We start from the raw sequence: 23518 nt of genomic DNA on the forward strand, positions 1-23518 counted from the left end.
CCATGTCCATGACTACTCTCTTTTTGCAGATTAAATTAAAGTTTTTGTTTTTAATCATAAACTCTCAAAATATATCTGAAAGAATATACCCAAGAACACTCCGAGTACCTCTTAAAATGCCGATAAACAGACAACAATAAACTGGAATTCCCTATGTAAGCTTCGGGGTTTTGTATATCTTCACCCAAAAAGTAGAAGTTTGCGAACTTGTACAACAACTTGTACATGTAAATATGAAAAAAATAATGGATTAAATATGTTTTTATTTACCAAACAAATTCCTTTTAAAACCAATCAATACTCCGTCCCCTGTGTCACCCACAATAATAGTCGACAGCAGCTTCGAGTATCCATCAAAACATTTCGCCAACTGGCTTGATTGTTAGCTCATGGATCTGCACATTAGGCGGAGTCTGAATGCAATAGGTCACCGCATCTGCGATATCCTGAGCCCGCAGCATGGGCATTGCTTCCTTGATTTTGTCATCAATGATCTCTGTGTCGACAACACCTGGGCTAATGCTCTAAGGGTCGAATGGAAGCTTGTTAATTATTTGTCAATATATTATTATAAATCGTCAAACTCACAGTTATCTTCGTCTGCGTTTTCTTTAGCTGAAACTCCTGTCGCAGTATCTCGGTGAGTGCGGTGACGGCATACTTAGAAGGAGCATACATTTTTAAGCCAACGCCAGGCGTCACTGGAATTTTATGGCCCACAATGCTGTTGATGATCACAACATGGCCATCGTTGACGTTGCGGCGCTGCTGCGAAAGGAAAGCCTCGCGTGTGCACCACGAAACTCCAAGCACATTGGTGTCCAAGACAGCTCGAAGATCGGCAGCGTTGTCTGGATCGGTAATGTCTAATTTACCAAGGATGCCGGCATTGTTTACCAAGACATCAGCTCCTCCCAGAGTCTGGTCGACCCAAGCGAATGTGTCAACAACCTGCTGCTCAACGCTGACGTCACACTTTCGGGCATGGAACCTCGATTGCTGATCTTTTGGTAGCGATGCCTTTAGCTCCTGAAGACGTTCCTCGCGACGAGCCAGGCCAACTACGACCATACCCTTGGCTACCAAATCCTTGCAGCAGGCAGCTCCAATCCCGGAGCTTGATCCACTCACTACGGCGACACGATTCATCCAACGATTCATTGTGAAATTGTATGTTTATTCTTGAGTATGTTGTATGTTTATTCTTGAGAATTCGTGATACGATTGAGCTCGTACCCGAGGAGAGAATCCAATTTATAGAGCTTTGTCCGAAATGCCTTCGGCTGAGATAAGCTCTGGCCAAATGGTTAATTATTGCCAGAGAGAACATCGTTATCACGATGAAATGAGCGTAAGCTCGTAGAGATATATCTACGTGCGTGTTTATGTACATATCTGTGCACGAATCAGCGTATCACGATGAAATGTCCATGCGTCTATTCGCAAAAACATTCGACTGGGTCTTTGGAAGCGTCAACGTTAGAGTGCTGCCGTTTACTCAACCCTTCCTCCAACATAGCCTCTGACGACATTGCATGGCATTCCCAAAATGGGATCCGCCTTTATCCTGGTAAACAGGTGGAAGCCGTGGAAACGACTCGGAGCACCTTGTTTCCAATTCCCAAATAGCCACCGGCTATGTTGAAAGTGAAAACTAGGCGGCCCAAGTCGTATCCAAAACTGCACCTGTCAGGTAAGATAACGGAGGATCCCATTTTGAGCATGGCATTAATGGCCGTCAGAAGCTATGTTGGAGGAAGTGTTGAGAAAAAGGTAGCCCTCTAACGTTACCAAAGAACAAGTCGAATATTGTTCTGCGTTTTAATACAACTGATGTCGATGATATGGCTACGGGGGCCATAGCAGTGCTGGCGATTCATGCAGCTGTACGAGTGATAGATTTTCGAACGCAGACACAGACACTCCCGCTGCAGATCTGAAATAGGTTTATATGGGATTATATGTGGATGCTTTTGGTTTGATTTGGGTGTCATGTTTACTTACGCAACGCTGAAAGAATTGCAAATATAACTCCTTATCGCTGTCATCGGTCATGCTCAACCCCTCCTGCTTGCTCTGGTCTTGTCTTCGACTATAAAACATTCATAATTAGCATCTAAATCAACAATTTTATAAATGCCTTTTCCCGTTCACGAGAAATGGCCAAAGAAGAAAATGGAAGAGCGAGAAACTCTACAACACTATTTCGGTAAGGGAGAAAGGGAAAAATGAAAATACACACATACACTTCGGTGCTTGTAAATGATGAATCGGTTACGCTGCAACATGTGTTATGCATCCAGTTGAATCAGTTCAATCACAAGCACAAAGCAAACAACTCAGTTGTTAATAAACCGTTGTTGATAAACAGTTGTTGATAAACAACTCAGTTGTTTGCTTCGTGCTTATATGTACAATGTATTTACATACATACATATATACATATGTACGTGCAGCCGACGAAAGGTTTACAAGCACCGTTAATATACCCGGTCGGAATTAGTAGAACCGATACCAGGAATCATGTTTCTTTCACACTTCTTCACAAAATGCACATAGAACAGTAATATTTTTACATCGATGGAATTTTTGCCGTGCTCACGCTCTTGCACTTCTGTGCCGGATTGGAAAACATGATAGAATGAACGTGAAAAAGTATCGCAGATCTGCGACGGACAGCTTCAATTATTAGGGCTGTCACCAGCTGTCAAAGTGTGGGGTAACTCGCAGAAGTTTGCGCATAGAAGCAGGAAATGGCGCTTCGACAACTCTACTATTGCTACGGACAAGCAGAAAGCAAAGACAATAGAAGAGTTGGAAAAAGAGAACGATAGGCGAAGACGTTTGAAATGGATTATGAGAATATGTTTGCTGATTCTAGATTGCTCATTAACCCTTTAAGTCCCCACCACCCATATTAACGTCAACACTTTGTAGTAGATAATGTAGATATTTGTATAATCACACTGGGAAACAATATAACACGTCAAGAATATGATAATTATAAACTGATATCGATACAATGGTTTTTTTTATTGAATTCACGTATTTCTGGCCCTGACTGCCTATTAAAAAAGTTCGCCAACTGGCTTGATCGTTAGCTCATGGATCTGCACGTTAGCTGGGGTCTGGATGCAGTAGGTAACCGCATCGGCCACATCCTCTGAACGTAGCATTGGGTAACCCACCATTGCCTCTTTGAAGCTATCATTTATGATCTCAGTGTCGACCACACCGGGGCTAATGCTCTAGATGACGCATATGAAAAACAGAAGAACATTATTGATTGGCCAAATGATTTTCTCTCTCCGAACTCACTGTAATCTTGGTGGCGGTCTTTTTTCGACGAAACTCCTGTCGCAGCACCTCGGTCAGGCCGGTGATGGCATGCTTAGAGGGTCCATACATGTTCCAATTTAGGCCTTCATTCACTGGCAAACTATGACCCACAATGCTGTTGATGATCACCACATGGCCATCGTTGACCTTGCGGCGCTGCAGCGAGCGAAAAGCTTCGCGGGTGCACCACGAAACTCCTAGCACATTGGTTTCCAAGACAGCACGAATGTCCGCTGAATTGCCCTCATCTGTGAGTTGATAACTACCAAGGATGCCGGCATTGTTGATCAAAACGTCAGCACCTCCCAGAGTCTGGTCGACCCAAGCCAATGTATCAACCACCTGCTGCTCGACGCTGACGTCACACTTTCGGATATAGAATCGCGATTGCTGACCTTTTGGTAGCGATGCCTTTAGCTCCTGAAGACGTTCCTCGCGACGGGCCAGGCCAACAACGACCATACCCTTGGCTACCAAATCCTTGCAGCAGGCAGCTCCAATCCCGGAGCTTGCTCCGGTGACGACAGCAACACGATTCAACCAGCGATCCATTATCAGACTAGTTTTCCTAAACCCGTATTTTCATCGGAGTATTCCCGATGCGACTGAGCTCTCGATTAGAACCGCTCTGTTATATATAGGCCAAGTGCGAGCACTTGCGGGAAAGCCTCAACCATATAGAAAATAATCTTAATTAAATTTTCGCTTGTACATACATACATACATACATACGAGTAGTCATGAGTATATATTAGTACTGAATACATATTTACGTATGCAAATACATACAGTTGTGTTCAATGAAATAGTAGTGCCGCGCCACACAATTTTCACCACTATTTTTGAGACCCTTCCAGTCTTTCGAATTGAACAAGTAATACCTTTTTGGAAAGCCTGAAATGTACGCATTTTCATTTCATCTTCTTTTTTTACATTAATTTATAAAAATACCCATGAAAACTGCTGTTCAATAAAATAGTAGTGCTATGTGCAAGTATAAACAAAATATTAAAAACCAAATTAAATCAATTCAAAAAAGTTACCATCAGTAAGCTTAATTTATATATTGAATATTTTGATGAAAGAAATGTTTGAATATAGCGGTACTTTTGTTTTTGGAGCGTAGAAGTAATCAAATCAGGATACACTGCATAAAAAACTTACAAAAGAAGCCCAAAAGAGGGTCCTATTTAAAGCCCTAATATCCTGCAACCAAGCACACTTGCTTTGATGTAAACAACTTTCACCAAAAACAAAATATTTTGATTCAAGTGTGAATTCGCAGTCGTTTTTATTATTTTGTTTCTAAAATCAGAAAAGTGCTCTGAATAGCTAAATGATTGATGCTCGCAATTTCAGCTGAACAAATACTTGATTATGCGATAATTGTATACAAACAGATTTATTGTTTTGTTAGTTTCCCATATACTACAGCTTTTTGTCAGGAATAAATCCCTTTCGCCATCACAATACTATACATACATATGTATGTAAGCATTATAGATTGATTTAATAATTGTACAAAGCTCCAGATAGATTAGATGTATGTGTACCATATACAGTTAAGAGTGTAGAAAGCCGCCAAGCACTATTCTAACACGACATTCTACATTCTAGCGGTTCTTAAAAGTGAATCATACTTTTTGGCTGAACCGTAAATTCGTTCAGCTTTCTATAGATGATGTATGATGTATGTATGTATGCATATAAGATGTAGACTTACTTTTCCTAAACGTGGGAAATCGAGTATGTAGTGCAGGGCTCGGCACGCGGGTACATAATGCTTTTTGTGCGTTTGTATGCACCGACAGCAAGCCAAAATCGTTTCTTGCTTCTCTGCCGCTGCGGCAACCGAGCAATTGCGAAGTTCTCGGCAGACAATATGCACATGTGCATAGCCGAAGCAGCACGAAGCTTTTACGCTGTGCGTGTGCCGACAGCGCTGCCGCAGAGCTTTTTCCATGCACAAACGACACAACAGCGGCACCGTTTCAGCGTAATCTTTCAATAAGTAACGGCTTTGTCGACCTTCGAAGCTTTCAAGCTCGAAATAGAATAAATATAAAAGAAACAGTTATTAACATATTATTCTCCGTATTACTAAGCTGTAAACTTTATTTAAACAGTAGCCAGGCAAAAAGGTTTAACAAAATCGAGTTAAAGCTTAAAAAACTATGCAATAAAATACTTGATTTTAGACCTAAGATATAGATATAGTACATACATATAGGATCTTCAAGGACTTAGACGACACATGGACACACACACAGATTAAAACATAACAGAGAGGCGCTGCTCTTAGTTGCTCTTGCTGTTGAGTCGATCCTGGATCTCCTGCAGGCTGAGGCCCTTCGTCTCCATGACCACAAAGAGGACAAAGAAGAATGCCACCACCATGAAGCCGGCAAACAGCCAGAAGGCGTAGTAGGAACCGAGAGCATCCAGAGCGGGATAGAAGTAGGTGACCAGAAAGCCAAGCGTCCAGCAGGTGCTGGCCACAATGGAAGAGGCGGACGACTTGATGTTCGCCGGGAACATCTCGCCGAGCACAGCCCAGGGCAGCGGCCCGAAGCCCGTGCAGTAGACAATGTTGTAGATGACGAGCGCCGGCACTGGCATCCACACCACACTGGAGATGTCGCCCACCACCAGCTGCATGTAGAAGAAGGCGCCGAGTGCCGTCAGGCCCACAGTCATCACACTGGCGGAGGTCAGCAGCATCACCTTCCTGCCCAGTCGGTCGGCCACGATGGGCGTCAGGCCGGAGGAGGCCACCTGGACGCAGCCTATGATAATGGTGGCAATGGCGGGATCCAGGCCCGTGTTGGCGCTGGCAAAGATCGACTGGCTGTTGAAGAGCACCACATTGATGCCGGACAACTGCTGGAAGGAGATCAAGCCGGCGCAGATGAACAGAGCCTTGCGATTGCCGGGATTCTTGAACAGATCCATAATGGTGCCCTTGCTGGCCATGGCCTCCTCCACACTGGACTGTATCTCGGCCATCTCATCGTGCACACCCTCGGCGCTCTGGCCGCGCAGGAACTGCAGCGAACGCAGTGCATCCGTCTTGCGTCCCTTGCCCGCAAAGTAGTGGGGACTCTCGGGCATAAAGTAGAAGACCACATCGAAGATGATCGGCACCACAATGCAGCACCACTGCAGAGCCATATACGAGACGAAGGGACCAATTGCATACACATACAGAATGCCAGCTAAAAAGGGGGAGAGCGAGGAGGAGTAAATGAAGTGCGACCCCAGGGGGAAGGTGATCATGCCCAGACTTACCCACAATAAACAGCTGCATCAGCGAGCCAGTGGCTCCGCGCACATTGTCCGTGGAAATCTCACCCACGTACATGGGCTGCACCGTCATCACAAAGCCCACGCCGAAGCCCTGAATCAGTCGGGACAGGTACAGGATCCACACCTCGGAGGCGCCCATGTTGATGCCGAATGCCAGCACGAAGAAGAGACTGCTGGAGAGCAGCACCCACTTGCGGCCAATGCGATCGGCCAGGGGTCCAGCCACAAACGGAGCCATCAGCGCTCCAATGGCAATCAGCGAGGAGATCCAGGCATCCTCATCGGATGTAATGGGTCGGTCCAGCGGCGAGTCGGACGTGTCTTCGGCCTTGAGTTTGGGAGCAACGGGTGAGGTCCAGCCCAGGCAGGTGCCCACCACAAATGCGGACAAGTTGGCTGCGTGGGAGAGAGTCAGGTTGGGCACTAGACCTGGGGGTACACTTGATGCCACTCACCTGCCACAGCAGCCATAAAAATGCGACCAGTCTTGACCGGTTCGGGCGACATATTTCGTGTGTTTCCCTCGCTTACTTGAAAAGAACTGACTTCCGTATAGGAGTACTGACCTACTGTGTCTTCAACGTGGCCTACCGACGGCATCTGGCTAGACTGGCGAGTGGAGGGGCAGCTGCAAAAATCGCAAAGAAATCTCATTACAAAATCAGTAATCACCCATTAGCAATTCAATCGCTTGAAAAATGTCCAAATGGCTTTTTTGCTTGACCCTTGGTCCATTCTGGCGGAATGACACGAGTCACGTCACCCGACAATTTCCAAACCATTCACTTTCACTTTGTTCTGTCTGGATTTTCATTTGTCACGTTATCAAAGCATTAGACCAGACGATAATATCATTGCACAAAAAACAACAAAACTCATTTAATTGCACTGCGAACAAAAAAGGCTAAGCCAAATTGGTGTTCCTCCAATTATCATTAGTTAATATATTTGCGTAATTATTTGAACAATCACTTGCTGACACTTTCCGTTGGCTAATGCTGCATTTGGGCATTATTCAGCAAATATTTCCCCACTTACTGATCCTGCGACATCAACTAAGCACGAAGATTCCGCGATAGTTGTATTGACTTGTAAACTGCAAACTGGAATGCTGCTCGGATCGCCGAAAGGCGCGAATTTAAAGATTTTCCGCCTGATATGACAGGCATTCGAAATCAATACTCAGTCAATAATGCTCATCGACAAGTGCTCCTACACGTGCATTATCTTATCAACGGGTAGGGTAGGCGCTACACCCCGTTCATCTAGTATTCATCAGCAGCGGCATCGAAATCTCTCTTCAAAGCTTATTATTGTTGTTTTGGCTGAAATTGCGCCATTTGTGTGTGCTTTTTGCACTTGAACTGGCCCACATAGCCACATATAATTCAGTGTCTGTGGTGCATCTGTGTGATAAGACTGACAAAAAGAAGGTGCCCCAATCTCAATTTGCTTGCTTACACGACCCCACTTCAATGCACTGGACACACCGGCTGATTGGGATGTGAGTGGGTATCCCATACCAAGAACCTGGCTCGAATCATCAAGTAGACCATCCATATCCACATTACATGCACAAACAAATCAAATGCCACCGACTGCGTAAATAGCTCTACTCCGATTAGTAATTCCTGAGTTATTTCCGCTAATTACAGTTCGGCAACAAGTCGAAAATATTGACACAAATTCAGTCAAGTGTGTGGGCTGGAGCACAGCACGTGAATAGAGTGTGACACCACCATATCTCTGCCTCTGAAGAGTATCTTGCATGTGACTGTGGAACACTTTTCCCTCAAGTTTGCTCCTTCAGCGAAAAAAATGGAAAAGTTTGACTTTTGAATTGCCAATTTTTCGGGGAGATAAATTATGTGAAACCCTCAAGTGGCTGGGAAAGAATTTTTTGTTGCTGAATTCGCTTTTAAGCTTTTATTATAATTTCAAAATGTTTTATGAACTTCTTCCTGTAAAGGTTATCGCTGGCTCTTAATTTTCCACTACTTGGCTGGAAGTCATTGAGAAATCATTCCATCACGGGTTTTTTTTTTGTTTTTAACAAGTTACCTCCAACTGATCAAACATTGTTCACCAATTAAACACAGACGATGGAAACATTAATAAAAGTGATTTCGATAAGTCAGAAGTGCTGAGGCGCCACGAAAATGAACTTATTCGTTATTTCTGTTGTCAGTGTAGTGAATTAGAGATTTGATTGAAGACCTTGACTAAAGAGAGCTCGGACGTACTGAGCAACAGCTGTTATTGATAAATAGTGTTCTTGAAGGTGATGTTTCTAACTTAATTCTAACAAATAAAATATAGAAAAAAGGATCAATTCACGTTTCACTTTTGCAACACATTTAGACAGCACTTTTAGACATTTTTAGCATGCATTTATTTTACTCACAAAGAAAGAAAAAATATAACAAAGATCTGCAAGGATATTTGCGTTCCGAACTCAACGGCAACAAATCGAAACTAAACGCAAAATGTATGATTTAGATTTAAGAAATCTGTTTAGTTATGGCTCCCCCAATCTGAGCACAACAATTATTTGATTATTTGTTGCTTGATATTTGGAATAATTCAAGGGTAAACACATTCTGCCCAATTTTTCGGCGCAGAGCAGCGCGGCAACAAATCACAGACACTCTTTAGTAGGTCGACGACTCACCCATTATGTTTGCCGAAATTATCAATTAGAACACAATTAATGGAACACGGGAAAGTGATGGGAGCTCGCAGTAATCACAGACGGCGGTTTGGTTTGTTTTTTTTTTTCGGTGGAAAATAACTCGATGTCTGGGATGAGTAAAGATCAGAGAGCTAACAGTTTTGTTTGGCTGCCGGAACTGAAATGATGTCGATGTGGGAATGTTTTGACGCTTTTGTTTGATTCGGCAAGCAAAATTAAGCGCGCGGAATTATGACAGACGCATTTAAATGCGCCAGACCGAGTAAATAATATGTACTCGAAGCAGAGAGAGTGAGGCGGAGAGTAGTACAGATATCAGCGACTATTATATCGAATTAAACAGCCACTCAGTCGGGCTGTGCACAGAACAGAACAGAACAGAACTGAGCTCGGAATTTGTGGCATTTTTATCAGCACTTTTGTCTGCCTTTTGGGACAATTGTCTGCCTCGCTTCAGTTCGCTCTCGTAGCAGCCTTACATGACTTGGCATTGAGTAAGCCCAAAGACTGCCCCCAAGTTCCGGTTATTCTGTGGAAAACTTTTGCAGCTTTAAGGAAGTTGATTAGCATGCAACAGGGGTCGCCTGTTCCCATGGGGTATTGACTTATTTCGATGGCTACTCGATACAGTTAAAATGTACAAACAGCATGGATAGGTACATACATATGTACATATGTTTCTATTGCTAAAAATAAAGTCGCTAGGCCGGTCATGTCTCTGTGTCTCTGTGGCCGGTCGGCACATTAAATGTTTTGAGAATGCGTCTGGCTTTTGGAGGGGTTTCCCCTACCCTTCCGAAACAAGTCTCTTTGTAGCCAATCTGATACACATACTAATTATTTTAAAAAGCTGTGAGTGTCACTGGTTTAATCATAACAAAACAAGCGACTTGCGCGAATGTTTAGTGTCGCTTTTAATGGCCCATTGATTGTGGCAAATATTCCATTGATGGAAACAAATAACCAGGCCATTGGCAGGTACTATTTACGCTTTTTAAAGCAGCTTAAAGTGGGATCGCTTTAAGGCATTTGACTCAATTCAAATACCCTTAGAGAATTTACATTTTTCCACGAATAAAACCTTTTTCGAGGATCATCCGCACTTAAACATTTATTTACCAAGCACTTTTATGTAATAATTTCCAGTAGCAGTTTTTTTTACAACGATCCCATGGCTCGGGGATTGCCCTCCCGCTGTCTTTGCTGTTTGCCTTCTACGAGTAATGCTTACACAAATTTAGCTAGATATTTGTCAACAGGTGTCAACAGGTCCAAGCAAATACGGACTTTGTTGAGCTTCCTGTAATTGGCATCAAATATTTGCGATCGCAGCAGCAGAAGGTGGAAGTGCTGGCACGATTTCAATTTGCATTTTGTGCGTCGCTTTCGATGTCGATCAATCAATCAATCGCCGATGTTGACCTTCACATTGACCATGCCTCCGCAGGGGCAGAGAGAGAGAGAGTAGAAAGCGAGACAAAAGCTGGCGCCTGTCTCCAATGCCACGTGAGGGGCTTGCAATCGGCAATCGTGGCTTGTGGCGCTGGGGGCGTACCCAGAGGCCCCCGAGAGGTTGTCTGTTATCAGTGGATGCTACACTGGGGATGTGCTGTACAGTTTCGTTTTATTATCAACTAAATGTGAGTTTATATATGTACACAAGAGTAATATAAGAGCTACCAACAAGAAGTCAAGGAAGAGGCTTCTCCACACTTATCTGCTGAGGGGCTTACATAGACATTCTCTGCCATAGATAGCTAGTACTTAGCAGCTAATTGAACTGTGTTTACTTAACATTAACATTGTGCAATATTGATCAATATTATCTATTGGATCTAAGTGTTTATAATCTTGCAAAAAAAACCTAAGCTAAGTGCCAAACTATTCAGAACTTATCGCAGTTTTGCAAGAGTATAAAAACATCGGTTTTGATTTCAAATCTAACTACGAGTACGAGTACGCTGGCAACTGGCAACTGGCTACAGTAAACTAAACTAAACTAGCGACCATTTAGCCAGGACTGGATTTGGCTGGCACTCTTGCCCTTTGTCTCCTGCAGCATTGTGGCCACATAGATGGTGGCAGCCGCCATGCAGGCGGCAAAGAACCAGAAAGTGACGTCCGATCCCAGAGACTCGATCATGGAGCCAAAGCTTTTGGTCACAATGAACACACACAGCCAGTTGGCCATCACCGTGATGGAGACGGCAGTGGCCTTGACATCGGGCAGAAAGAGTTCGCCCATCATCAGCCACGGAATGGGGCCGTAGCCCACGGAGAAGGTGATCATGAAGAGCACCACGCAGAGCAGCGGCAGCCAGCCAATCGAGGAGACATCCTTGTGGCTGTCCTTCATGTCGAAGTAGGCGCCCAGGATGGCCAGGCAGATGGACATGACGGTGCTGCTGAACAACAACAGAATCTTCCGGCCAGCCCGCTCGATCAGCAGCGAGGCAGTCAGCGTCATGATCACCTGCACCAGGCCCACAATGATGGAGCAGACAGAGGCATCGAGGGTGCTGCCGGCGGACTGGAAGATGGGCACCGTGTAGAAGATGACCGCATTGATGCCCGAGAACTGCTGGAAGAACATCAGCAGTATGGAGATGACCAGACCATTGCGTGCGCCACGATTGCTGAAGAGATCCATGATGCCGGCATCGGCTGCCGCCTGGTCCAGATCATTCTGAATCATTTGAATGGCGCTGCGCGAGTCGCAGTAGCGACCCCAGAGCCACTTCAATGAGAGTGCTGCCTCAGCACGTTGACCCTGCAAGAGAAAATAGCATTCAAGATGTGTGCCAGGGACTACAATGGATCCTAACTCACCTTCTTGAGCAGATAGACGGGCGTCTCGGGCAGCACGAAGAGTCCCAGCATCAGGCCGATGGGCACAAACAAGCAGAGCGTACTCAGAGTGGTCCAGGATACCATGGAACCCACCAGATACACAAACAATATGCCCACGGTGAGCAGCAGCTGGAACAGAGTGCCCAGAGTGCCACGAATGCTCGTCTCGGCAATCTCCGATATGTACATGGGTGCCACAACGCAAAAGCTGCCCGTGGATATGCCTAAATGGGGCAAACTTCTAAGTATACATTGCTGATAGATGGATCAGAAAGACCACTCACCGATCAGAAAGCGTCCCACATACAGCCAGCCAGCTGAATTGGCAAAGATAATCGAGAGCCAGGCTAGAATAAATGGAACATTCATGACCATTGCCGTGTAGCGTCGACCAATGGCATCGGCAATGTAACCCGTGGGCATGGCACCCAGAAAGGCGCCAATAGCCAGCAGGGAACTGACCCAGGTCTCTGCAAAAAATATAGAAAATATATTTATGAATGTTATGGCAATAACCAGAGAGCTCTTATTACTAATCGCAGCTCTTATAATGCACTATCAATCGATAGTCGAGTAAGTATCCACTCAAGGACAATCGCGAGGATTTAGATTGCCTTTGGTTGTTCTTTAATTTCAGTTACTTACGCTGTCCGGCTGTCAGTTGCAGTCGGTCCTCGCTGGGCAGTGGCAAAGGTACAGGGCTGGTTCCATTGGCAATTGTTGAGTTGCCCATCGTTGAGTTCCCGGCTGTGGCATTGGTTGGGGGCTGCACACTGATCTGAGCGAGAACTGGACTGGTCCACGCCAAGGCTGTGCCAGCAGCCACGGCACCCAAACACACTGTAAATTGTACATTATAGATCGGTGCATTGATTTATCTGGAGTCTGATGTCTGCCACTCACTTATTAGAGCTGCCGCATATTGACGGGTCTTTGAAGTCTTAACCACACCATCCTGCAGTGGGTCGTATAGCATTGGGTTGCGCGCTGAAGGATCTGCATCCTCCTGGCTGACAGTCTGTAAAACAAGTTGGATTTTTCTTTAGTTAGCTAGTTAAAAAAAGAAAATGATGGCTCTCTTTATGAGTTTATCATTTCATTTTCGTCATTGAAACACATTTGAAAAGAGTCTTTTGTGTTGTTTTTGCCATAAAAGTTTTGTCCTTTACCTGCCACCAGCGCGCCATGGCGCGTACGACTTTATCCGAATCCATTTCGAGACTTTCCCGATTTCCGGGTTGTTATTTCTGACAATGCCTCTGACTTATGTAAGTCAAACAACACACACACAGAACGCACTTTTTGCCTTAAAAAACACTAGCTTATGGTTTGTTTTGCGCTTATTTATATCTCTTGTCATTTATTATCTAAGCATAGATATATGTACATATATTTTTATATTTGAATATATATTTCGTTTGTTTTTGTTTTCGTCCGTCCACTAATCTTATTTTAGTTTTGAGCCTCGTGGACAACGGTTTGTCTCGTGCGGGCACCTCGAGTCGACTGAATTGTTGGACTCTTCGAAAAAACGTATTTTGATCTCAATTCTTTGCGAAAATTCTTTTATTTAGCATAGAACTTTTATTTCCTCTGGCGCTTTGTTGCCATTTCATTGTTTTGCCAACGGATTACGCGCACTCGATGCACACGAATCTTATGTTTTACGTCAGAAACAGATGAAAGATACATTCTATAGAAAATGGGGTAGAGGTGGGCTGGTCAGGCGTAATAGAAGGGCAACCTGTTGACGTGTGAAACTAACCGATTTTTAATGGAAATGTCTGCCATTCTTGATCTATGATCAGCCTTTGCAATGACGTTTAAAGTTATGCCACAGCTCAGTGTGAACCCGAACCCAAAGTCCAAGCAAACAATAAGACTTCCTGCCATGTTTTGTGCCAGTTAAAATTAAATTGCTAAATGCATTTCGATGCGTGGCCAAATGCCAGGAAAGCGAGAGACTCGCAACTATCAGCGACGCCCGGACTATAAATAGAAACTTGTTTTTGTTTTTTTTGTTTTTGTTGCTGATTAGACGACAGCAACAATGCTTGGAATGGCGTTCCTTATGGTGTATGATGAATCCTTGGTGGGAATGCAAGCGAGCGTTTAATAAGTAATTTAAGCGGAATGTTTAATTAGAAAATAAAAACACGTAAATCTTAATGGCGTCAAGTGCATGCCAAAAGAAACCTGTCGCCAGCATCACAGCCAAACAACAAGTCACACAGCCACACGAATAAGGTAAAAGTGCGACAGAGCGGGATAGTTGGAGGAAGTGAGAGAGAGAGAGTTCGAGAGCGAGCGCGCGAGCTAGTGCGAGATCTAGCTAGAAAGAGGCAGGTATAAAACAGACACACCCACCGCGCTGATAGAGGCGCGCTCGGCTCATCCACATCACATGCTAATTAGTCGGCGTCATTTGTTTTGCTCTGCTCTTACATTGCTGCGCTCTATGCCATTACAAAGGGTATGACGATGCGGAGCAGGCATATGCGACACAAGGAAGAACAAGAGTAGAAGTATGAGTGGATATGTACATACATACGTAGGGAAGGAAGCCAAACCTTACGAATAGCAAACCATAATAGCAGTTTCAAATATATTAAATGCTTAACATAACATATCAACAGCATAACATAACATTTCCATAACCATCAAAAATGTTAGAGTACCTAAAGCTTCGACTACCGTTGTGAGCTTTCTCGGCCTTTCCTATTGCTTATTGCTTATTGCTTATGCCATTTGCGTTTGCCCGATGTCAAGTTCAACTATCGCCTTGTGCCTTGTGCCTTGTGCCTTGCGCTGCACTCGCTTGTTGTTGTTTTAAGAGGCTTGTTCCTATAAATTTGAGCAGGTAAAGACACACACACACACATACACCCACACATTTATGGGCACGCTCGTTTAATATTCAATGTTTTCTCCTTCTACACGCCCACATTTTGCTTGTCTTTATTGTTCCCCATTGCAGCGCAGTCAGCGATAGATAATTTCTTTTATGGACGCAATCCCCTAATTCACTCAAGTCCATTGCCCACTGGCCATGCGGTAATTAAAATGATATTGTGGTGTGGATAGAAGTGGATGGATACAGCTAGGTGTGCTTGGCAGTGCATCCACGCGAATGTATGTACATACTTAAATATACTTACGCTGACGGTGTTTTCTGAGCTGCCTAAATGTATACTTTGAAAGTTCACTTTCAGCACTAAATTCGGAACTTGAAACCGATTTTGGGAATTGCTTGAGGTGAGTAACAATTCAAAATCACACTGTTCTGTTCATACTTTCATTATTTAGCATATTATTTATAGCTTTAATCAATCAACAAGATGCATTGTAATCTGCTTACAAACAATACAAAGTCTTTCTCTGCGCTCGTAAACAAAAGATGTGATTAATTTTCTCCTACAAGAAAGACTTTTGTACTCTCTGATACAAGCTCCCAACAATATAAACACATTTACTAACTTAAGTTGCACTGAAATCACTTCAAAGACTTTCGGCAAAACATATTCTCCCATTTCTGTGTATTTTTACAGCTTTATATTTATCATCGGGATGGCGGATGCGGCGGCCTTGGAATGCCAAAAAATATTGATATGTAAATATTATTATTATTATTTGTGCAGTGCAGATTGCCCCGACAGTTGGGTACAAGCTAAGATAAGCCTCGTGTAAATATACAAAAGCTGATGGGCACGCGACTGAAACTATATTTTATATTGCTGCTCTCGTTATTGTTTTACTGTCACGACGTGATAATACATGTATGAGAGATATGCGACAGTAGCCGAAATAAGGCCATATTTCCAGCCCCCTTATCTGAGGGGTGGGCCGGCAAGTGAATCATTTCGTCATTGAGTCGTCGTGTGGTCTAAGCAATCGCCAATCGTTTGACTAAAATCTCATTTTGAAGAGTCAAGCGTCACGCTCAAAGGTATATACTTAATTGGCCATTATCGAAAACAGTTAGTGACTGCGTGAACGACGCGGCGATCACCCGCCAGGCTGCTGTTAGCCCCAAAATCTTGATAAGATTCTTTTGGCCCCGTGCTCATTGCCTAATTCCCAGTCAAGTTATTTGGTAGTTTTCTAAGAGGTGTTAGACGGAGTGCCGGTTGAGTGTCGAGTGGGAAATAATCTGTCCGCAGAAATTCACAGTGGGATCCATTCGATTGCTTACTTCCTAAGCATAGCTCTTGATGCTGTGCTAAAGCTAATCGTTGCTTTATGGCCTGGCAACCTTCTTAGCCCAGTCAAAACGTTTTAAATCATTAACAGAGCAGCTCAAGTGGCAGTTGCTTGTGTAAATCTTGCAGTTTTTGTGCTTTTCTGAGCAGCCAAAAAAACATTGATTAGATATTTTGCATTTAGTGGCTCATAAATTAGTTGGTAGATTGAAAGATAGGTCTAAGCAAGTCCACATAGTTACGAATACAATCCAAAAAGTACACCAAAACATAGCATAAAATAAAATTTTGTAATTGATGTTATGACAAAAAATAATCGCTGCAGCAAATACACAGCTGCCTAGATAAAGAGTTTAACCTATTTATTCATTCGAAACGAAATTTATTCTTCTAGAAAGTGCCGCTTATCTTTCACGCATAATTTCAATTATTAGTTTGAAATTTCGTACCTTCGTACATTGCCACACCATTCCCCATGCTCACCTTTTTAACATCCTCGCTGGCAACCATAATGTTCCAGTTTGAATCAAAACACAAAACACGATCAAATCAAACCGTATTTACGGCTATTCTAATTTCGGTATTTATATATATTATTCGGTAGTGCTCGGTAGAACTATTTTGATCGGCTCCAGTTCGAGGCAGGGAAAGTGCTACTGTAACTACTGAAACGTGCGAATGCACGAGCAAAACTGAAATTTCTCAAAGGAAGCGCGCTTAACATCGAAACGAAATCGATGGCCACAGCAACGACGCCAGCAGCAGCGGCGACTGAGACGGCAGCAGAGACGTTAGCAGTGGGCAGTGGGCAGCGGGCAGCGGGCAGCAGCAGCGTTGTATACAGAGCGGCAGCTGTATACGGTATAAGGCATACAGTATAAGATATAATTTCCATGTTGCCTTACTGGCGTTGAATGGATTGTAGCTGTCGATTCTATGACGTTGCTGCTGATTGGGGAACTAATCGCAATTCAATTTTGGACGAGGAAATGGCCCCAATGAGTGTCAGTGTCAGTGTCAGTGTCAGACTTCGTATGGTGGCGCGCCGTTGGTGGTCCGTTGCAAGCTAAAGTTGCTCTTGCTCACACCACGATTGTAGCCTGATTTGTTTTTATCCACTTCGATCTCCTGATAGGATCTGAATTTCTCAACTAAACGCTGCAGGCCGCGCTCCAACGTTGGCGAGCTGACCTTGTCGAGTTCCTTCAGCACATAGTTCGTGAGGGCTTGGGCCAGTAGCTGCAGATGGGATAAGACAGATTTGAGATATCGATTTGGGAGTCCGTCACTCACCCCAATGTACTCCGCGCGCACTTGGCAGCGGCTGTGCGTTTGGTTGTTGTCATTCAACATCAACTGGAACATGATTGGATCCTGCTCATCGATCAGAGCGCCCATAAAGCGTATAAATGTCAGCGCATGGCCGTGCAAGTGCGTCAAGTTGATTTCCTTGCCCTTTCTGAATTTATAAATGCTCCAATACCACTCGTTGAGAAAGCTGCAACAGATATTAACCATACATCAGCGTAAGAGTTTGTACAAGTTTCACTTCTTACGCAAGGAATACATCCTGGCCAATGCGTCGCTCTCGAGATCTGATCAAGTTCCATGCCTGCCGCAGAGCCAAGCGCTCGCTGAGCGTAAAGCCGAGCTCATCCTTAACAGGACCCAGCTGCAGGGTCGGCAAGGGCTTTGGATAAATTAGCTGGGAAAAATGCACACTAATTGCAGATGGAGTTTTGCTAGTGTTTCCAGCTGTGGCCATCGATTAATTTTGATTATTACTTATGGAAAAAGTTAAGAGCTAAAAGCGAAATATAGAAAAAGTTTAAAGAACGAAATGGAAAACCTATTTACATTGTAATTTGTTTAGTAGATTTTTCATGGCATGCTACAAATTGAATGAAACTAAAGAAATATAATTTTGCAAACTATTCCAAAGACTTCTTAACTTCTTTGACTTCCTTGACTGAATGCACCCTGGATGCCCTTAAATTTTTCGGTGTGGGATTGCTATTGGTGCTGCGGTAGTAGACAGACAAGGCTTTCTTCCGTGCATCGTCAGCCTCAGCATATTCCCCGACAATTGTCACCAATTTCTCCAGCGCAGTGGTGAGGGTGCAGGAATTATGATTTTTTATCTCCGGACAGGCCAGCAAGTAATCCTTCAAGGCAACTGCCAGCAGCTGAAAAGGGATAAAAGTTGCTTAAAACTCTCGTAGTTCTCGGCGCTCCCATTTGCTGCCCACCTTCATGTAATCAATGTCAATGCCGCTTTTCAGATGAAAGGGCAAATTCTCATCCAGGCTTGAACGAAACTGCAGACTCTCATCCAGAGTGTGCACCAATTTCGAGAGCAGTTTCATCATTGCGGTGGCATGGCCGTGTAGCTTGCCCAAGTGGATTTTGTTATTGATGCGAAAGGAGTTGATCAGATTCTCATGTTCCGTAAGAAAGCTGAAGCGAAATTATTGATAAATAAGTGTCAGAATAGTGCAACAGCTTACGCATAAAACGTGGTCTGCCCGTAGCGACGTTGAAAGGGTTCGATGAAGCGCCAAGCATTGCGCAGTGCAGCCTTCTCCACAGCCGTGAAGCCATTCTCATCGAACCTCCTGCCAATGTCCCGCTCCGCCAGTGGCTTTGGGTATACAGGCAGAATGATAGATGGACGCTCCTCTTCATCCGGCAACTCTATATTAATTTGACTGTCCATTTTGTATTTATTTATGAACTGTGTTTTGATATTTACTACATATTTGTGTCAGTTTTTGTTTAAAATGCCAAGCCTACTAGATGAGATATTTGAAACAGCTTGGGGGGGGGGGGGCTCGGAAGTGAATGACTCAGCTGAAAGTTGTTTTCTTAGAAACCTTTATTGTGTGGATTAAACAGGTATTAGGTTTATTTAGCTATTTGTGTTTGCTAAATACTTTCTACTCCTCACAGATATAGCCACATCTCAGTTGCTATGAATACAAACGTATGGAATTGGCATACTCCTGGGGATTACGGCAAGTGGGGCAATTGGCAGTCACGCTCAGAGCTTGCTGCAGGCAATTGCCACAGAACATGTGGCCGCAAGCGGTGGCACGCAGATCCTCCAATTGGTTAAAGTTACCAAGGCATATGCCGCAACGCAAAGTATCAGAGCTCTCACGGTCATTCGCGGCAGGCGAATTGATCTGCACACGAATCAAGCCCAGATCTGGAGAAGCGCCGTGAATCAGGCTTAATTGGTAGGACGATGTCTTAATCGTCAGGTTGTTGCCACCTAAAACTCAATAAATTGTATATATTTTATAAGGATTTTCTTGCTGTTTGCCTACCAGTACTTGAAACATTTATGGTCGAATCAATATTGCTCACTAGTTTGATGTCAAACACGATCGGTGGTGGGGGCCCGTTATTGCTTTGCGGGTAGTGGTCCGTGTTATGTGACCCTGCCGCCGGATTGGCAACTGGCAAGAAACACACGTTCTGGTACTTTTCAAATATTTCACTTAAGTATTTGCAAAACCTACCGAACATTATGGGATTGATATCTTCGGCGATCAACACGTTTGGTTGATTTGGTGCATCTTGGTCTTGATTCTGCTCGTTGTTAATTATATTGTCGCTCATTGTCGCAATATTTTCAGCAAACGAAAATGCGTCCTGTGCCGTTGAGAAATTAATGCTTAATAATTTTCTTCCGTCTCGCAATGACAGAAGTTACTTTTTTTCAGTGTTGCGAGATGGGCAATCGTTATCGATGGAAACGGGTTCTCAACACTAATTATGTCACAAATAAAACACTGTTCGCATAAATATTTGTATTTATATGTATATATATTTTCATTAAATAATTTAACATCGCTTTATTCTCACGCAAAGAACGATTTCGGTTTTAGGTTGTATTTTGTTTTGTTTTTGTTTTTTGCTTTCCATAATTATGAGATAATTTTTATTGTTATTTTGTTTTTGGAATAAATAATAAGTTAAGTTTACTTGCACACACACACACACACACGCACATGGTATGGTTGGCATGTGGCATGGTTGCAGTGCGCAATCGTTTAATTTACGGTATGTATATATGCAAAGTATATATGTATTATTAATTTTGTTATGTAATTTTATGTGTATGTACCGGCTGTATTATGTCTATATATATTAACGTTACAGTTTACTTGTTTCTTTTTGTGGCAGTGGTAAGTAGAGAGTATTATCAGAGTACCGTTCATTCTGCACTCGAAACGATCATTACAGTTGGTTTGGGCCATGGCGTCGTCGCTTTCTGTTATTGGATTCCCTTCTGCGGCTTAGCTCTGTCTGCTGCGTCTGGCAATATACATACATATGGAGTAAGTATGTTTAGTTTGCTTGGGGTTTTTGCTCTATTAGTATATGCAATTGGAATGGAGAGGATATAAAAAAAAGAGATTGGAATTTCTGGCAAACTTAAAGCATTCTAAATTACATTTTAAATTTAGTTTGTTCTTTTTTCGCTTCGATTTATGGTGGGCTTTAGACAAATTATTTCAAAGTTTTGATCGGTAATGGGTGTTCGTTTTTTTCTTCCTTGACTACTCCAAAAACTACTCGCTATCTGCTCGCCATACGATTTTTTAACTATTCTTTAGACTATTTCTTAATCCGTTTTATTATTAAATTTGCATATTAAGTAGTTAGCAAAATGCTGGTGGTAATATTTTTTGTTGTATTATTTCCGCTAATATTTCACTATTACTTTACGTTTTTGGTATATTACTTTTTTCGTTTTTAGTTCAATGACGCGCTAGAAAGGGTTTCAAAATGGTTCTAAACAAAAAGGCAACTCTGGGGACAACTCTGAGACTGGGGGATTCCGAAAGATGTGTACACTATTTAATACATGAATGTGTGAAAAACTCTCCTTTGTTTTGTTGTTGCTTCGTTTCATTGTGTTTTGTTTGTTTGTTTTGTTTTGGTTTTCAGTCTTTTCAACAAATTGATTGCTTGGATTTTGTTTGTAAATTTGTTTTGCTGGATTGTTCTTGATGTGGCTGCGTATTTTGTTTCTCTCTAGTTATTTGCTGATGTCGGTGTTGTTGGTTTTCTTCGGTTTGTATCAGCTTCGGATCTTACTACGGTTTGTAAGATTGATGTACAACTAAACATTTGATGGAGCATGCTCATGATTTTGTTACACTTAGTTCTTAAGTACGTTTTCCCCTGGTTAATATTACTTTGCTTATTATAACTCGCTAACGCCCTGAGCATTTGGTCTCCATTTACTTGTTAAGTTCGACAGAAATGTTTTACGAAGTTGCTTCAAAAAACCCAAAACAAAATCCCCATAAAGCGTCAGAGGGTGCTCAAAGAGTAAGTACAGGGAGTAGGGCGTAGAGAAGTAAATGAAACTTTAGGCACATTTAATACACACATAAATTCACATATTCATTTTTATATACTTATCCAAACAGCAAACACAACTGAGCTCTCATCGATTTCGACTTTCGACTTTGAAACATAAAACATAATCGGAATCTGCGTGTTTTTTGTTTACTAGCGTTACCATTTCGATTCGATTCTATTACGAATGCTTATAATTTGTTGTAGTTTTTTAGTTTTACTTTCGCTAATACTCACTCGTACTTAATGAGTGTTCGATATTGTGCAATACATTTCGGTAAATTAGTTCGTTCTTCCGTGTCTTTGCATAATTCATCAATTCATATTTGCTCAACATATTTTTTGTGTGTGTTTCTGTGTGTGTTTTTTCTCATGTGCCAGCTAACAGATCCGATGGCGCTATTAGTTTTAATTTAGTTTATTTAGAATTAGTTATTTACGCTAAGTTAAATGCATATACAATTTGTAGTACTTGGTTGCCTGCCAATCAATCATGATTTTGCTTAAGTTTAGTATGTAACTATGTATATGTATGTATTATGTAGTTGCTGCTCGGCCGCTATTCATTTTGGTTTACAGTAAGTATGTACCACATTCAGCGTCAATTTGGTTGCTTTACTTGTTTAAATGTACGATATGACACAGTGATATATATTCCATAGTATATGTTATTCTAAAGTACAAGTACAAATACATATCGAACCGGGGTTGAAGCCCAGAGCACGCAGCTCAAGCAAAGAACACACCACGCAGCCCTACAGTTCACTTCACCACACCACAACACACCACAACACATTCGTTTCATTCCACCACCAAATCCCACCAACTGCTCATTCGCTACTCTTTTCCCCTGCCACCCACACGTGCATCTTAAGGCTAAAGCTAACTACGACTAAGAAGCCACAACGATTCGCAAATCAATTGAAGTTTCCTCTCCTAAGTACTTGCGATACTGCCTCCAAAGTTTCTCCATCTACTAGTATATGTGGAATATGTTTCGAATTTGTAACCTTTGGGTCGTTCAACGATTAAAGCTTTTGGGTGAACAAATTAAGAGAACTATTTGGGTGGGGACTCTAGAGTAATTACTGGGGCGGGGTATACTATATATATTAAATATTTGTAAAATGAAGGCGACAGCAGTAGTAACATTGACGTTTCTTTGGTATGTAATAATCGAGTACGACATTAAAATCCTATAAAATCAATAACCAGGATGGGGCCAGCTCTAGTGAGTCTGCAAAATGAACACTTGTTGTTTGCTCCTTTGTCTGATTTGCAGTTGCTGTTTTTTAAAAACTCCTACACTCTATATGCAATAATTAACAATTCACTATATAAAAATCAATTTGCCTCAACTAGATGTATGTTTTTTGTGTGGTTTATAACTCTTTGGTTTTGAGAATCATGTGTAACACGTTCATTTGTTTTTTATTTGTTCTCCATTCGTATAAAATAAATCTGACAACAAGTAACCGAATAATTATCTATTTAAAATCTCAACGCTTTTCCACTACCCTTCTACACTCTTCTTTCCCTCGCTCGAGGTACAGTACAGTACATCAACAGCATCAACGCTCTGATCAATATTTTGTGTGGTTAGTATTTAAATTTAAAATCAAATAATGCACAATTCTTGGCTATGAATATGTTTTACTAATAATTGATTTGGAATTTGAATCTGAGCATTGAACATTTGAATTCCGTATTGCGTTAGCTTGTTATTATTTCATTTATGGTTTTGGTTGGGGGGTTC

At 42.5% G+C, this 23518-nt stretch overlaps 8 protein-coding genes and 1 long non-coding RNA gene across 11 annotated transcripts in view; 1 reads left to right on the plus strand and 8 right to left on the minus strand.

Moving 5' to 3' along the window:
• Positions 1 to 243: 243 nt before the first annotated feature.
• Positions 244 to 1215, minus strand: LOC117583744 (farnesol dehydrogenase-like). Its single transcript, XM_034272263.1, has 2 exons — positions 589 to 1215; positions 244 to 524 (listed from the first exon to the last, which is right to left on the minus strand). The coding sequence occupies exons 1-2, from the start codon at positions 1159 to 1161 to the stop codon at positions 354 to 356; spliced, it is 744 nt and encodes a 247-aa protein (XP_034128154.1). The 5' UTR covers positions 1162 to 1215; the 3' UTR covers positions 244 to 353.
• Positions 1216 to 3012: 1797 nt separating this feature from the next.
• Positions 3013 to 3937, minus strand: LOC117583741 (farnesol dehydrogenase-like). Its single transcript, XM_034272258.1, has 2 exons — positions 3319 to 3937; positions 3013 to 3248 (listed from the first exon to the last, which is right to left on the minus strand). The coding sequence occupies exons 1-2, from the start codon at positions 3889 to 3891 to the stop codon at positions 3069 to 3071; spliced, it is 753 nt and encodes a 250-aa protein (XP_034128149.1). The 5' UTR covers positions 3892 to 3937; the 3' UTR covers positions 3013 to 3068.
• Positions 3938 to 5452: 1515 nt separating this feature from the next.
• On the minus strand, positions 5453 to 9331 carry LOC117583790 (facilitated trehalose transporter Tret1). 2 transcript variants are annotated; one of them, XM_034272372.1, is made up of 4 exons: positions 9317 to 9331; positions 7101 to 7273; positions 6628 to 7041; positions 5453 to 6554 (listed from the first exon to the last, which is right to left on the minus strand). In XM_034272372.1, the coding sequence occupies exons 2-4, from the start codon at positions 7243 to 7245 to the stop codon at positions 5638 to 5640; spliced, it is 1476 nt and encodes a 491-aa protein (XP_034128263.1). In that variant the 5' UTR covers positions 7246 to 7273; positions 9317 to 9331; the 3' UTR covers positions 5453 to 5637. The 2 variants fall into 2 exon arrangements, with proteins under 2 accessions (XP_034128263.1, XP_034128262.1); XM_034272371.1 differs by lacking the exon at positions 9317 to 9331 and adding an exon at positions 7684 to 7831.
• Positions 9332 to 10942: 1611 nt separating this feature from the next.
• Positions 10943 to 17172, minus strand: LOC117583789 (facilitated trehalose transporter Tret1-2 homolog). Of its 2 annotated transcripts, none has more exons than XM_034272370.1 (6): positions 16870 to 17172; positions 13091 to 13205; positions 12833 to 13027; positions 12472 to 12657; positions 12167 to 12411; positions 10943 to 12107 (listed from the first exon to the last, which is right to left on the minus strand). In XM_034272370.1, exons 1-6 carry the CDS (start codon positions 16894 to 16896, stop codon positions 11337 to 11339), a joined length of 1539 nt encoding a protein of 512 aa, XP_034128261.1. In that variant the 5' UTR covers positions 16897 to 17172; the 3' UTR covers positions 10943 to 11336. The 2 variants fall into 2 exon arrangements, with proteins under 2 accessions (XP_034128261.1, XP_034128260.1); XM_034272369.1 differs by lacking the exon at positions 16870 to 17172 and adding an exon at positions 13357 to 13509.
• On the plus strand, positions 12897 to 13597 carry LOC117583801. The gene is made up of 2 exons (XR_004573812.1): positions 12897 to 13029; positions 13098 to 13597. It is a non-coding gene; the product is annotated as an uncharacterized LOC117583801 (long non-coding RNA).
• Positions 17173 to 17189: 17 nt separating the features above from the next.
• LOC117583797 lies at positions 17190 to 18201 on the minus strand. Its single transcript, XM_034272378.1, has 3 exons — positions 17943 to 18201; positions 17680 to 17884; positions 17190 to 17625 (listed from the first exon to the last, which is right to left on the minus strand). Exons 1-3 carry the CDS (start codon positions 18149 to 18151, stop codon positions 17410 to 17412), a joined length of 630 nt encoding a protein of 209 aa, XP_034128269.1. The 5' UTR covers positions 18152 to 18201; the 3' UTR covers positions 17190 to 17409.
• Positions 18202 to 18238: 37 nt separating this feature from the next.
• LOC117583796 lies at positions 18239 to 19117 on the minus strand. The gene is made up of 3 exons (XM_034272377.1): positions 18894 to 19117; positions 18636 to 18843; positions 18239 to 18572 (listed from the first exon to the last, which is right to left on the minus strand). Exons 1-3 carry the CDS (start codon positions 19100 to 19102, stop codon positions 18318 to 18320), a joined length of 672 nt encoding a protein of 223 aa, XP_034128268.1. The 5' UTR covers positions 19103 to 19117; the 3' UTR covers positions 18239 to 18317.
• A 169-nt stretch (positions 19118 to 19286) lies between these two features.
• On the minus strand, positions 19287 to 20063 carry LOC117583798 (peroxisome biogenesis factor 10-like). The gene is made up of 3 exons (XM_034272379.1): positions 19911 to 20063; positions 19716 to 19847; positions 19287 to 19660 (listed from the first exon to the last, which is right to left on the minus strand). The coding sequence occupies exons 1-3, from the start codon at positions 20008 to 20010 to the stop codon at positions 19356 to 19358; spliced, it is 537 nt and encodes a 178-aa protein (XP_034128270.1). The 5' UTR covers positions 20011 to 20063; the 3' UTR covers positions 19287 to 19355.
• Positions 20064 to 20189: 126 nt separating this feature from the next.
• The window catches only part of LOC117583781 (rho GTPase-activating protein 100F), a 39153-nt gene continuing 35824 nt past the window's right edge, over positions 20190 to 23518 (minus strand). Inside the window, exon 13 of the mRNA XM_034272354.1 lies at positions 20190 to 20613. Within this exon, the coding sequence (XP_034128245.1) occupies positions 20548 to 20613 (66 nt within the window). The 3' untranslated portion in view covers positions 20190 to 20547. The remainder of the gene's footprint in view (positions 20614 to 23518) is intronic.

Source organism: Drosophila guanche, unplaced genomic scaffold, assembly GCF_900245975.1.
Source record: "Drosophila guanche unplaced genomic scaffold, DGUA_6, whole genome shotgun sequence".
Classification (NCBI taxonomy): domain Eukaryota; kingdom Metazoa; phylum Arthropoda; class Insecta; order Diptera; family Drosophilidae; genus Drosophila; species Drosophila guanche.

Bases quoted from the DNA above. Each gene is read 5' to 3' on its own strand.
- LOC117583798 (XM_034272379.1), bottom strand. From the start codon at position 20,010: ATGAGCGACAATATAATTAACAACGAGCAGAATCAAGACCAAGATGCA. The intron at 19,848-19,910 runs GTAGGTTTTGCA...GTTTCTTGCCAG, and splicing joins TATCAATCCCATAATGTTCG to TTGCCAATCCGGCGGCAGGG. The intron at 19,661-19,715 runs GTAGGCAAACAG...ATTGAGTTTTAG, and splicing joins CATAAATGTTTCAAGTACTG to GTGGCAACAACCTGACGATT.
- LOC117583789 (XM_034272369.1), bottom strand. From the start codon at position 13,401: ATGGATTCGGATAAAGTCGTACGCGCCATGGCGCGCTGGTGGCAG. The intron at 13,028-13,090 runs GTGAGTGGCAGA...TACAATTTACAG, and splicing joins ATATGCGGCAGCTCTAATAA to TGTGTTTGGGTGCCGTGGCT. The intron at 12,108-12,166 runs GTGAGTTAGGAT...TTTCTCTTGCAG, and splicing joins CCGTCTATCTGCTCAAGAAG to GGTCAACGTGCTGAGGCAGC.
- LOC117583796 (XM_034272377.1), bottom strand. From the start codon at position 19,102: ATGGACAGTCAAATTAATATAGAGTTGCCGGATGAAGAGGAGCGTCCA. The intron at 18,844-18,893 runs GTAAGCTGTTGC...ATTTCGCTTCAG, and splicing joins GGGCAGACCACGTTTTATGC to CTTTCTTACGGAACATGAGA. The intron at 18,573-18,635 runs GTGGGCAGCAAA...ATCCCTTTTCAG, and splicing joins TTGACATTGATTACATGAAG to CTGCTGGCAGTTGCCTTGAA.
- LOC117583744 (XM_034272263.1), bottom strand. From the start codon at position 1,161: ATGAATCGTTGGATGAATCGTGTCGCCGTAGTGAGTGGATCAAGCTCC. The intron at 525-588 runs GTGAGTTTGACG...TTCGACCCTTAG, and splicing joins AAACGCAGACGAAGATAACT to AGCATTAGCCCAGGTGTTGT.
- LOC117583741 (XM_034272258.1), bottom strand. From the start codon at position 3,891: ATGGATCGCTGGTTGAATCGTGTTGCTGTCGTCACCGGAGCAAGCTCC. The intron at 3,249-3,318 runs GTGAGTTCGGAG...TGCGTCATCTAG, and splicing joins AGACCGCCACCAAGATTACA to AGCATTAGCCCCGGTGTGGT.
- LOC117583797 (XM_034272378.1), bottom strand. From the start codon at position 18,151: ATGGCCACAGCTGGAAACACTAGCAAAACTCCATCTGCAATTAGTGTG. The intron at 17,885-17,942 runs GTAAGAAGTGAA...TATCTGTTGCAG, and splicing joins GGCCAGGATGTATTCCTTGC to CTTTCTCAACGAGTGGTATT. The intron at 17,626-17,679 runs GTGAGTGACGGA...TCCCATCTGCAG, and splicing joins TGCGCGCGGAGTACATTGGG to CTACTGGCCCAAGCCCTCAC.
- LOC117583790 (XM_034272371.1), bottom strand. The intron at 7,042-7,100 runs GTGAGTGGCATC...TCTCCCACGCAG, and splicing joins TTTTATGGCTGCTGTGGCAG to CCAACTTGTCCGCATTTGTG. The intron at 6,555-6,627 runs GTAAGTCTGGGC...CCCCCTTTTTAG, and splicing joins GATGCAGCTGTTTATTGTGG to CTGGCATTCTGTATGTGTAT.